The following is a 12,343-nucleotide window of genomic DNA, read 5'->3' on the forward strand; positions in this document are numbered from 1 at the left end:
GCCATTTCTGGGTTGTTTTAATGTGTTGTGGGAAAACTAGTGGCAGGATGCTGTTACTACACAGTTAAAAACAATCAACATTCACTACAGAAGGCACAGTTTTAGCCACTTTATACACTTTACAAGGCTATATGGCTCTACTTTATGACATGATAGGCCTTTTTGGCTCTTGAGTGCCGGATAAATTGCCTTGACGGGCCGGATTCGGCCCGCGGGCCTTGAGTTTGACACGTGTCCTTTAGAGGGAACACAAGAAATCACCGGGAGGAGGAGCAACAAGACACCAAGTGCGATGAAAATCTGCCAACCTGAGATGAAAACGGCGCCAAGACACAAAATCCTAAAGAAAAAGAGGCAAACTATATCAACGTACACACAAAAGCCGTCAAGCCAACCTCTCTCGGTGCTCCACTGCAGCTGTCTGAGTCCTCTCTTCACCGTGGGAAGCTCCCATCCCATCGTGTCCGCCACCTCCACGACGTCAAACTCCACCTGATCGAGGCGCTCCACCCGCTCGCCTGCCAATCTCATCCTGGCCAACGCCACGGCCACCGGCGGGCAACTGCGGGTCCGTGACGAAAAAAAAACAGTTCATAGCCTTTCCACCTCTTCAGCCTCGTGTATTCTGGCAGAGTTAAAATGCTGGAATAAAACCTGCGATTTAACTAGGGGTGGGTATTGCCAAAGAAGTCACGATTCGATTCGCATCAAGATGCATCACAATACTTGAATTATTGCGATGTATTGCGATATTTTCACTGAACACTGTTAGAAAAAAATACAGGCATTACCAGTGGCTGACTGGCTGTGTATGATGAGAATAGTGTCTTCAATTGATACATAACTGAAAGCAACTGAATTCATACATAGCTGTGTTTATTGAAACCACTTTTGGAGGTATTGCCATGAAAAATAAATATTACTGGTAATGGACACAAATATTACTATTACTGGAGTGGACACACTGACAAAAAGTGCTTAGGATTTATAAAACTTAAAATAACAAAATAAGGATAATCAGTGCCGTTTACATGGCCTCAGTGGTCCTTTAAACCAATGAAATGAAAACATTCAAATGTTTGCGCGTGTAGAAATTGGGGCTAGCTTGCAATCGAATGTTGTTTGTTTAATGAGTGCTGGCGGCTCTTGTTTTTCTGGATGGCGCCTCTGCATGTGTGCCTTTTAAGTTTGCTGTGTTCCCACAGTATTTCATTATGATGTAACAGTGTTTGCAAACTGCGTGCATCATATCAATTTTGTTTTTACCTTCTTAGTTTTTAAAGCCAAAATGTGTCCACATGTTCTCAGTCTCCTCCATGTTTTTTTTATGAATGACTCGTCGCAGTATCCCACGGCCGGAAATGCTTGTGACACAAGGCAGCGGGCGTAAACACATCTGCAGCGCCATCTACTGGACTGGAAGTTTTATTCCACTTGTTTTTGGCTGATGTTTGCCAACCATTTATCCATTTTATTTATTTGTTGTTTTTTTTAATTAATAATCAATACTTGGCATCAAGAATCGATGCATTGGATCGCAACTATTGGAATCACGATGCATCGTCATGACGATTATTTTGCACACCCCTAGATTTAACGAGGAAGCAGACCCTTCGGACCCATGCGCCGCTTACATTTTGGTGATGTTCTGGAGCTGCCGGGGCCCGTCGTAGCACCTGACTTTACACGCGGACAGAGTCGGGTGGAGAAGCTGAACAAATCGCTGCGGGTGCAGCTCCAGGTAGCAGAGCAGCGTTTCAACACCTAAATAGAATAGAATAGAATTCAACTTCATTGTCATTGCTCTGTCACAAGTACAAAGCAACGAAATGTGGTATCTCTGCTTTTAACCCATCACCGTAGGGGAGCAGTGGGCTGCCATGTGCGGCGCCCGGGGAGCAGTCTGGGGTTAAGGGTCTTGCTCAGGGACCCAGAGTGCAGGCAGTGGGGATCGAACCGGGTACTTGCACCTTTTCTGAGTGCAAGCATGCTGCTCTAACCACTAGGCCAACACTCCCCTAGTTTCCCCGAAGCGGCAAACCATTCGGGGTTTTCGCCGTCTTACGGGAATATTAGTATGAGCTTGTGTGCCGCATAATATGTCCGCTTTACATTAACAACAATCTGCATCCAAAACCTACACAGGTGTGCCTTGCTTCGTTTGAGCTTGTGTTTTCACTGACCTTCCTCTGTGATGTCCAGAGCCTGGACGGTCTCCTGGATGGGAATCGCTCTTTCGTGGGTGTGACACACCCGCTCCTCTGGCCAATCGCAGCTCTCCCCCTTCTGCTCACTCTGCCAATCAGCTGCCTCGTCTTTCCCTTCTCTTGACTCGCTGGGCTCTTTGTTTCCTTCCCCCAGGTCAGACACCTTAACGCAAAAACAAGCAAATGTTGCATCCGGCGTGGCTTAAATTACAGAGCGTCTTTAACTGTGACAGTTTCTACGCTGCTGTGCCCAAAACGAAACCTCTTTTCAGGGTTCTCCGTTGTTTTGAGATTCCTTTTACTAAAGATTCGAGGCAGATTTTCCAGTAAATTAGAATATTATTGAAAAGTTTATTTGTTTCAGTAACTCAATTAACTAAGGGAAACACATTATATACCTGTATACTGACTGATTATGCATCAAAACCTTTATTTTTAAGTTAATTATGATTTTTCTTTCACCTCCAGCTAATAAACAGAGCATTTAAGTTTAGAATATTGCTTCAGACTACTAAAAAAATAGTAAAAATTTTCATGCCGAAACGGTGGGGTTAATGAAAAATATGCTTAATAACTGCTTAGAGGTTGTTTCTTTCAAAAGGTACTTTTAATCTGGTAACCAGGGCTGTTAGAAATGCATTATTGAAAATGACTGTACATGCATTGAAGATGGAGGGAGCATATAAACAGGAGAGAGAAACCGTCTGGATATTCAAATGTTCTCCATATTCAATTATCTTTTTCCAATACCCAGACCTGTAAAATAATTTAATACAATTTCAAACTTTTCTAGTCTGTTCTGACTGAGTTCAATGTCACCAGCTTTTGGCAAATCGAAGGTTTGCAATGGAAATATAACTTTAAAAAGGAAAACGAAGACAATTTTCCCTTAAAATCACCTGTAAGGCTGAGGATTCTTGCTTTTCTCCTCGTTTATTTTCACCGACGGCAGGGTTGGTCACCCCATCACAGTCGTCCATCCCTTCCAGCAGATCAGCGTCTTCGATCTCCTGCACACACAAGCAGATTCTTTGTGTCATCTGCAGCTCTGACGGCGCGTGGACTGCAGATGCAACCAGAAAGAAGGTCACCTTCCAGAGCTCCTGCCGCTTCTCCTGTATCTTCTTACATTTGCACGCGGGAAACACTTTCTGCACCAGCTTTTTGACCGTGTGGTAGTCCACGGTGTCGGCGTAGATGTGGCGACGCAGCTCGTTGAGGTCCCCGCCCTGAAATCCCACCCAAATTCAGACGGTAAATAAAATTATTACTGTAGCATTTAATATAAATGAAGAGAAACGTGTGCATCAACAGCTTAGACGTTTTTACACCGTTAGAATAACATCACCGACTGACTTTGGTAAAGCATCAATCCAGGAAGTAAACAATCATTTTCTTTTAGCCATTTGTTTTAGAAAAATGTATGAATTATAACACAACTGTTGCTGCGTTATAAGCTGAACTTTCAGAGCTGGACGGAAGAACCCGATACAGAAATCCCCGTGGCAAAATGTCCCTCTTGGTATTTTTAAAAATCACCATTACATTTGGAGAAATTAAAAAAAAAATTAAAAAATGGGCAAAAAAACAGAAATACATGAGGCTTGAGGAAAGAAAATAATGCAAAAAAGCAAAACAAAGAGCAGAAAGAAGAAAGGGTGCACTTGTTTATATTTTCTTGCTTTCTAATTAGAGATTTCCTCCAAAAAAAAGTAAGGATGAGGTGGCGTGGAAACGCGTTCTTTAGCAACACTTTTTCTGCAACGGTCATAGCCGCTGCAGCAGTTATATTTCTTGCAATAAATAGATGAAATGTATGACATCATCTTGCCAGATTTTGGACTCTGTAATGGAAATTCCCCTAATTGACCGTCCCCGGTAAATACCAACACTTGACGGTGTGCATCATAAACTAGGCACAAATCAGATATATTATCAAGGGTTTTAAGCAGTTATGGTTTCAAAAAAAGCAACAAAAAAAAAAAAAAAATTGTCCATCCATCTTTTTTTTAACATTCGGTTGAAAATGTTTTCAATGAGAAGCCAGAGAACAGCGGCTTGATTTAACTGTACGCAGCGCTCCCCCTTCCTTACCTGCTAAGAGTGCACTGCTGGTCAGCTGGCTGAAATGGGGGCTCCTGCACTCCTCCCCTCGCTTACGACAAAGACTAAATTAACAGTTTGACGCCATTTGGGGTCCTAAAACCTCAGATACCCCATGCCATGGCAACGAATGTTGCGTCAGCAATTAAAAAACAGCCACTGGAGCAGATAGTCTGACAAAATAACCAACTAGTATTATCTTATGTATATATTACAGCTAATATTTTACATTTTTCCCCATTATTATTATTATTATTATTATTATTATTATTATTATTATTATTATTATTATTATTATTATTATTATTACATCAGCAGCAATAATGTTGCCATTCGTTTAAAATTTTCAAAGTTATACTATGAGAGGCTCATGCAGCTCGTTTTAAAGGTTCAAGGAGCATGATTACTTTCGCAAGCAACTTTAGACATTAAAGCAATTTTCAACCGTGAGCTAACAACATTTAAACAGTCAAACTATAAGGATATGTGCATGGTATGAGACATGTACATATTCCTATAGCGCCTGATCATGACATATTTTGTGAGGCAAAATTATTAGCTGTAAATTAGCTCCTAATTTGTAGAAATTGTAACAAGTAGCTTAGATTTATGGCTTCACGTTTAGACAGTGAAGCTTTTACCTCCGAGTCCAGGAAGAGGTGGCAGTGAGCCGGTTCTCCATCTCTCCCTGCCCTCCCGATTTCCTGCACGTAGCTCTCAAAGCTCTGATAAATCATGTGAAAGAATGAAAACGATCAATGAATATACGTAGAACCTTTTAAAGGGTTATTTAAAACATTTTTTACCGCTCAACACATGAGAGGAGTCAGGTAACGCCCCCACCTTTGGCATGTTGTAGTGGATGATCCCGCGAACGTCAGACTTGTCCAGCCCCATGCCAAACGCCACCGTGGCCACCACTATCCTCAGCTGCCCACACATGAAGTTGTTCTGGATGGAGCGACGCACCGAGGCCGACAGGCCCGCATGGTACGCCTCAGCCTGCCACTTCAGCGGCTTACGGATCTTCTTCCGAGCTGCGTGTTGAAATAAAAACAACAATGAAAACAAAAAAAAAACAAAAAAAGAGAAAAGCTGACTCTCGTTAGGTAAAGATCAGAAGTCAAAGTTTTGCGTCTGGACACGATTGCGTCAGCTCTTCTTAAAATATGTGAAACCCTGACCCAGCTCCTTCTTTTTCTGTCCCATCGGGTTGCTCTGGGTCTGGCTGTTGCTGCTTATTTGGGTATTTTCTTTCAACAGCACCCCCTGCAGGCAGGTCCTCAGCAGCGCAGCCACTCGAGCCGTCTCCTCTCGTCTGGTGCAGTAGACGATGATGGAGTCCAAACAGCCAAAACGATCTCCTTTCAGCAAAGCAACCAAAGCCTGAAAAATTTGTTTTTTTTTAAAAAGGGGAAACAAAGAACAATAGTGAAACAACTTCATGTTTGTTTGTTTTTTTCCAGACCAACAAACTAATGCTTTGCAATAAGACCTGGTCCTTGTCCCCGTCCGTGGACACCGACAGGTTCAGGTTCGGGGGCACAGCAGCAGATCTGACGGCTATTCCGTCTTTATCTCTGATGTCCAAGTGCTGAGCGATGTCCAGCGCGGTGGACAAAGTGGCCGTCGCCGTGAGTCCCAGCAAACACTTCACTCCGAGACGCTCCCGGAGTACCTGCAAACAAAAGGTTTGGTCGCATTAACATCTTCCCAATATGAGCTCCATTCAAAAATGTTAGGTCGGACATGAATCCGTTCAACTTAACTGAATTAAAAACCAGCACAGATTTGCCGGTATCTTTGAACTCTTCTGCATACATTAATTTAATTTCTCTACAAATGAGACCTGACAGACAGCTACGCTGGCCAGTAACATAAAACACATTCAGCTTTAACATAGAACGGACGTCTAACAGCACTGGGAAGAAATCGTGACCTGCCAACGTCTCCCTTTTAAAAATAAAAAGCTGTGTAGGTGAGCATCCAATGCTAGAGGGACTCTATTTTAAAGGAATATTAAATTACAATTTAGCCTGAACTATTGTAAAAATCATACAAATTAGTGTTGATGTAACTATTTGGCAGAATTATGAGATCCAGAATCCACCAGCAACTAACGATTAGGTATATTAGGCTCCACTAATCTATCAACATTTGTGTGTAATTTTTAACACACCTCTGCTTTTTAAATGAGAAAAAAAAAATTTTTTGTCCTGCTACACAATCTCCGACAGCTTTTTTTATATACACATTCTCGGTGAATTGAAATTTCGGCGTGAGACACGAGACTTGGACAGTGATTTTATTTTCTTAATCAGTTCAAACTCAAAATCTAAAACCTGAACTGGACTGTGGTCCTTAAAGCCGCAGTTCTGTGGAAAACCTGTTCTATTTTTTAACAAAACAACACAACTGCGTTGCCTTATTTAGAAAACAGAAAATATCAGATCAAGTCTAGTAGGGCTGAACGATATTGGGGGAAAAAAAGCATATCGACAAAATATAAATCATATTAATTGATATCGATGATTATGAACAAATTCAAAACATATTTTAAGTGCAGCCCTGGTCATTTTATGCTGTTGCTTAGCAACCTATTTGTAGATACAGAACTCACAAACACTGAACTCAAGCTCAACCCTTTATTCAAGTATTTTAATTTTTTTTAAAAAAAGAAAAAGGAACGTGTGCTCTCTGAATCCTATGAAGGGGGTGGAGCTTGGTGACGGAGCGTTCCTGGGTCTGCGCTTGTGATTGGTTGGGAGGATGTAATGACTGTAATCTTAACCTACATGGCTAGAATGCAAAAGGAAGTTGTTATTCTATTGAACTTTTTACTGACCATTTTTTTTCTATCATCAATATATAGTTACTGAATTATCGTCCAGCCCTAAAGTCTAGCATAGAGGCTCCAAAAAGTGCTGCACAGACAACCTTTGGGTGTTCCCCATCTTACAAGTTGTGATTTAGGAAATATCTGTTTTGTCTGGAATAATAATTTAGTCCAGTTTTTACCCGCTGAAGTGTTTTTGATTATGAGCTAAAGCCAACTAAAAGCAGCAGTAAACTGAAGTGGCAAGCCGGACGGAAACCCAGACTCTGTTTAATTAATATAACGGCTGCTCCTTACATGTTGGTGGCCAAGACACAAAAAGGTCAAAACGTGACTTAATTATATTTAGAACTACCCACCTTGCAAAGCCTCAAGTAGCAGGGCCTGAAGTTGTGTGACCACTCAGACACACAGTGAGCCTCGTCGATACAGGCGAAAGCCACCGGGGGGAGCTCCTGAGCAGAGGGCAGACACCCTGAGCCTGAACCTCCACCGACCAAAGCCTCCGGAGAGAGAAGCAGCAGACAAACCTCGCCGGACTTCACCTGCAGGGGAAAAACAAATGGTAGAGTTTGAACGTCCCCAAACAGCCGCTTTAGCACATTTATTACCGTAATAGACCTATCACAAAGCTTTTAATGGCGTGAAGTAGGCCTGGACGATATATATTAAAAAAAAAGCATGTCAATAAAATAAAAATCATATTGATCGATATCGATAATTATCAACAAATTCAAAACTTTTATTTTAAGTGCAGCCCTGGCCATTTTATGCTGTTGCTTAGCGACCTATTTTTAAATACAGAACACTGAATTCAAACTCAAACCTTTATTCAACCAACTTTTTTACAAAATCTGCACGTTTTTAAAGAAGAAAAAATAATGAGTGCTCTCTGAACTCTTTGAAGGGGGCGGAGCTTGGTTCCCGGGTCTGCCTTTGTGATTGGTTGGGAGGATGTAATGACTATAACATTAATCTAAATGGCTTGAACGCAAAAGTAAGGAAAGCCGTTACTCTACTGAACTTCTTATTGATCTTTTTTTTCTATCGTCGACATATATTGTTATTGAATTATCGCCCAGCCCTGGCGTGAAGGCAGCCTGTTTTTCACGATACCTTTTCTATAGCAGCTTCTCTCTGTTTCGCCGTCATGTTGGAGTGGATGCAGGCAGCCTTCAGCTTGGCGGGAAGGCCCGACAGCTAAGGGCACGCACAAAGAGCCGCGTTAGTGTCTGAAACAGCGTGTTTGATTATTTATTTATTTATTTTAACCCACAGAGGTGAAGCCTTTACCTGATCATCCATTAGAGAAACTAGAGGTGAAATGACCAGAGTGATGCAGTTGGATCGCTGCGCGTACAGGTAAGCGGGCAGCTGATAGCACAGCGATTTACCCATTCCTGTGGACAGAACCACGAGGGTGGAGAGCCCTGGGGGGGGGAAGAAAAAAATAAATAAAAAGACGCAAACGTGCAGAAAAAGCTGGTAGAGGAGATGAAGGTGGGAGTTTACGGGCTGTGGCTACCTGTCAGGATCCTCATGATGGCCTTCTCCTGCCCTGGTCTAAACGACTGATAGCCAAGTTCTCTCAGAGCTGCGTAGACTTCAGCGGGAGTTTCTGAAAACAAACGATAACAAAAAGTCAGCCTTAACGCAGAGGCAGGTGCATTTCTGCTGCCTGGATGCCGTTTGGAGCGTTTACCCTGAACCAGCCCGTCCTCTGTGGGAGGATAAAGCGGTTCCACCGGTGGCGGGGGGGCTGGCCGCTCATAGTCCGGGCGGATGATGTTTAGCAGCACCTCGTCAGCCTGCATGCTGTCCGCTCCGCTTTCCTGTTGGCGCTGTTCCGCGTTGACAGAAGGAGATCCTGCTGGAACATGTGCAGTGATGGTTTCCGTACTACTACAGGTACAATAATAATACTGTAGGTCCATGAAACAAAGAAAGATGACACAGGAGCTAAGGGACGGCTCAACGATATGGATGTGTGTCATGGAGAGAACAAGAGACGCACCATATATCAGCATTAACGCCGGTATTGGCTGATATAAGTAATTTTTTTAACATATCGGCATCGGTCTGATAGACTAAACAGGGTCAATATTAAATTTGATCCAGTTGCCGTTTGTGTTTTGGGAGGGGGAAGACGCAGCACAGGGTTGTGGTGTTTAATTGTAGCACAGAAGCAATATCAGCGGTGTGGTTGTTTTTTTCCCCCCCACACTGTCGAAAGGTAGGAAAATATATAATGATAATAACAATACTGGTAAATATCGGTCATCGGCAATAACAAAAATGTTGATATCGATATCGATTTCGTCCCAAATTTTAACATCTGTGCACCGCTCTCGACAACTGAACATCAAAGAAACGCTTAGAAATTAAAACCATTTCATACTTTTTTTTTCCTCCACCAGAAACGACAAAAACGCAAGAGAGCCAGACCCCAGTGTAACGAACCTAACGTCTGAGGTCGCAGCGTCCCCGTGGCCCGGGCAACATCTTCCAGGGTGGGCAGTTCGAACGCTTCCTCTTCTGCGGGCGCATCCTCAGAAACAGGCGGGGGAGGGGCTACAAAAACAAAGAAATTGATGCTGAACTGCGCTCAGATCTCAAGCAGCAGCAGAAGACACCAACATCAACCACCGTAGATGTAGGGAAAGAGATTTAAATGTAATCTCAAAGATCTGACCTCCTCGGGCAGCTGGGATTGCATCATGACCAATCTGTTGGTTATCATCAGGGCTCCTTTTCATAGTATCGGTTTCAATGTCTCGCTATGGGATGCACCCCATCTGCCCGTCTCATACCGAGACATCTCACTCTTAGAACCTAAAGTTTCTACACTTTTTCATGTAAAAATACCCGATTTCTCCAGATTCAACTTTCCAAAGTTCTCAGTCCTGAGTTAATTTTAAAATATAAAGTTAACCATGAGCTTATGGTGGGGAGGCTTTAAATAAAGAATCTAGAAACAAACAAAACAGGAAGGAAGCAAGCGAGCAAGGAAGGAAGGAAGGAAGGAAGGAAGGAAGGAAGGAAGGAAGGAAGGAAGGAAGGAAGGAAGGAAGGAAGGAAGGAAGGAAAGAAACCGGGAAAGAGGAAACAAAGAACACATTGGAGTAAAGAAGGAGGGACACACAAGTAATGGAGGGGAAAAGGAGATACGCAAGGAAAGAAGGACAGAATGAAGGTAACACACAAGGAGGGATAGAGAAACAGAAGAAGAGACAAGATGGACTGAAAGGAAGGACAACTGAAAGAAAACAGGACATAAGGTTAGGAAGAAAGGAGATTGGTCACACAGATGAAGAAGGACAGAAGGAAGGAAAGACAAGGACCAAAAGTAGTCGGAGCACAAGGAAGAAGGAAAAGAAGAAGAAAAGGAAATTAAGGAAGGAAGGAAGGAAGGAAGGAAGGAAGGAAGGAAGGAAGGAAGGAAGGAAGGATGCAAGGAAGGAAGGATGCAAGGAAGGAAGGAAGGATGCAAGGAAGGAAGGATGCAAGGAAGGAAGGATGCAAGGAAGGAAGGATGCAAGGAAGGAAGGATGCAAGGAAGGAAACAAAGAAGAAAGGATGCAAGGAAGGAAACAAAGAAGAAAGGATGCAAGGAAGGAAACAAAGAAGAAAGGATGCAAGGAAGGAAACAAAGAAGAAAGGAAGCAAGGAAGGAAACAAAGAAGAAAGGATGCAAGGAAGGAAACAAAGAAGAAAGGATGCAAGGAAGGAAACAAAGAAGAAAGGATGCAAGGAAGGAAACAAAGAAGAAAGGATGCAAGGAAGGAAACAAAGAAGAAAGGATGCAAGGAAGGAAACAAAGAAGAAAGGATCCAAGGAAGGAAACAAAGAAGAAAGGATGCAAGGAATGAAACAAAGAAGAAAGGATGCAAGGAATGAAACAAAGAAGAAAGGATGCATGGAAGGACACAAAGAAGAAAAGATGCAAGGAAGGACACAAAGAAGAAAGGATGCAAGGAAGGACACAAAGAAAGGATGCAAGGAAGGACACAAAGAAGAAAGGATCCAAGGAAGGACACAAAGAAGAAAGGATGCAAGGAAGGATTCTGAATGAAGTCTGGAAATTTTTTTTTTTTTAAAAGGTTAAATCCTGAAATCCAACTCAATCCTTTTCCAGACTGTGATCTATAATATTTATCTTGTTAAGAGAGAAGTAATAATTATTTAATGGAAAAAACAACCATGTAGATTCAGAGGTCTTTAGAACCCTAGCAAGTCTGAGCTTTAACCCAAAATAAGGAAGGATGGAGGAGGGGGTTTAGTTCAAATCAGACAACAACACATATAATATCTGTATTCTGGATGACTTGAAGTAGTGATTAGAAATACAGCAGCTATCTTACTTGTAGTAACCTTTCCTGCTAAGCAGCTAAATAAGCGTGTGCATTGTCTCCTGGGTCACCTTGTCCTTTGCAGTCCAGAGCCCAGTGCCCGGTCCCTCCACACCTGTAGCAGGTGTCCCCCTGGCGACTCAGAGCCCCTCTATATCCGCCTCTCCATCCTCTGCCGAAATGTCCGCCTCTTCCACCGAAACGCTCCCCTTTCAGCTGAAACTTCTGCATGTACAGCTGGAACGTGCACAGGAAATGGTAAATGGTGTTAAAACAGGGAGGGGAGGGGCTTAATTTCTGTAACAAAGCTGCGTTCAGTGAAGCAAAACTTGGGCAACAAGAGTTTAAAAGCATTAAAATGTGCTGCCTGTGGGTTTTTTTTTTTTTACACTTGTGCCCAGCACAAATCTATAGTGTCCTGCACAATTATCAATACTATTGGTAAAATATTTTCATCATCATGGTTTTAACCATTTCTACATTCATGTGTTTTACATCTTAACCCTCTTAAATAACCCACACTGCAATAACTAAACTAAACGCAAGTCAAATTTTCTTAAAAATGTCTATATTTCCTTGATTTGAGCAGGTAAATAAGACTAGATTTCTAGCACTTAAAATAAGAACAATTCATCATCTTATTTCAAATGCAGGATATCTAATTATCTTATTTTAGGGGTAGAAATGCTCCTTCCATTGGCAAATATTCTTATTTAGCTGCTCAAATCAAGGAAAAATAAACAAAATTTCAATAATGTTTTACCTACTTTTAGTTCCCTTTTTGCAGTGCAGTGATGACCTATTTTCTCTTTCTGTCCAGCACATTTGATTTTAAACTCCATTTGTTT

General features: G+C 42.2%; 1 protein-coding gene across 2 annotated transcripts in view; it reads right to left on the bottom strand.

Annotated features, from left to right (window-relative positions):
• recql4 (RecQ helicase-like 4) overlaps positions 1 to 12,343 on the bottom strand; it is a 32,366-nt gene that overhangs the window by 13,370 nt on the left and 6,653 nt on the right. Inside the window, exons 8-23 of one of the 2 annotated variants that reach the window (XM_036145257.1) lie at positions 11,567 to 11,732; positions 9,607 to 9,717; positions 8,849 to 9,013; positions 8,672 to 8,764; positions 8,440 to 8,576; positions 8,263 to 8,346; positions 7,506 to 7,691; positions 5,806 to 5,988; positions 5,495 to 5,696; positions 5,154 to 5,347; positions 4,952 to 5,035; positions 3,299 to 3,436; positions 3,107 to 3,217; positions 2,184 to 2,370; positions 1,635 to 1,764; positions 396 to 562 (exon numbers count right to left, since the gene is read on the bottom strand). In XM_036145257.1, coding sequence (XP_036001150.1) covers positions 396 to 562; positions 1,635 to 1,764; positions 2,184 to 2,370; positions 3,107 to 3,217; positions 3,299 to 3,436; positions 4,952 to 5,035; positions 5,154 to 5,347; positions 5,495 to 5,696; positions 5,806 to 5,988; positions 7,506 to 7,691; positions 8,263 to 8,346; positions 8,440 to 8,576; positions 8,672 to 8,764; positions 8,849 to 9,013; positions 9,607 to 9,717; positions 11,567 to 11,732 — 2,338 coding nt within the window. Of the gene's footprint in view, positions 1 to 395; positions 563 to 1,634; positions 1,765 to 2,183; positions 2,371 to 3,106; positions 3,218 to 3,298; positions 3,437 to 4,951; positions 5,036 to 5,153; positions 5,348 to 5,494; positions 5,697 to 5,805; positions 5,989 to 7,505; positions 7,692 to 8,262; positions 8,347 to 8,439; positions 8,577 to 8,671; positions 8,765 to 8,848; positions 9,017 to 9,606; positions 9,718 to 11,566; positions 11,733 to 12,343 lie in introns of both variants that reach the window. The other variant, XM_036145256.1, reaches the window with a different exon arrangement.

Source organism: Fundulus heteroclitus, chromosome 13 (genome assembly GCF_011125445.2).
Source record: "Fundulus heteroclitus isolate FHET01 chromosome 13, MU-UCD_Fhet_4.1, whole genome shotgun sequence".
Taxonomy (NCBI): domain Eukaryota; kingdom Metazoa; phylum Chordata; class Actinopteri; order Cyprinodontiformes; family Fundulidae; genus Fundulus; species Fundulus heteroclitus.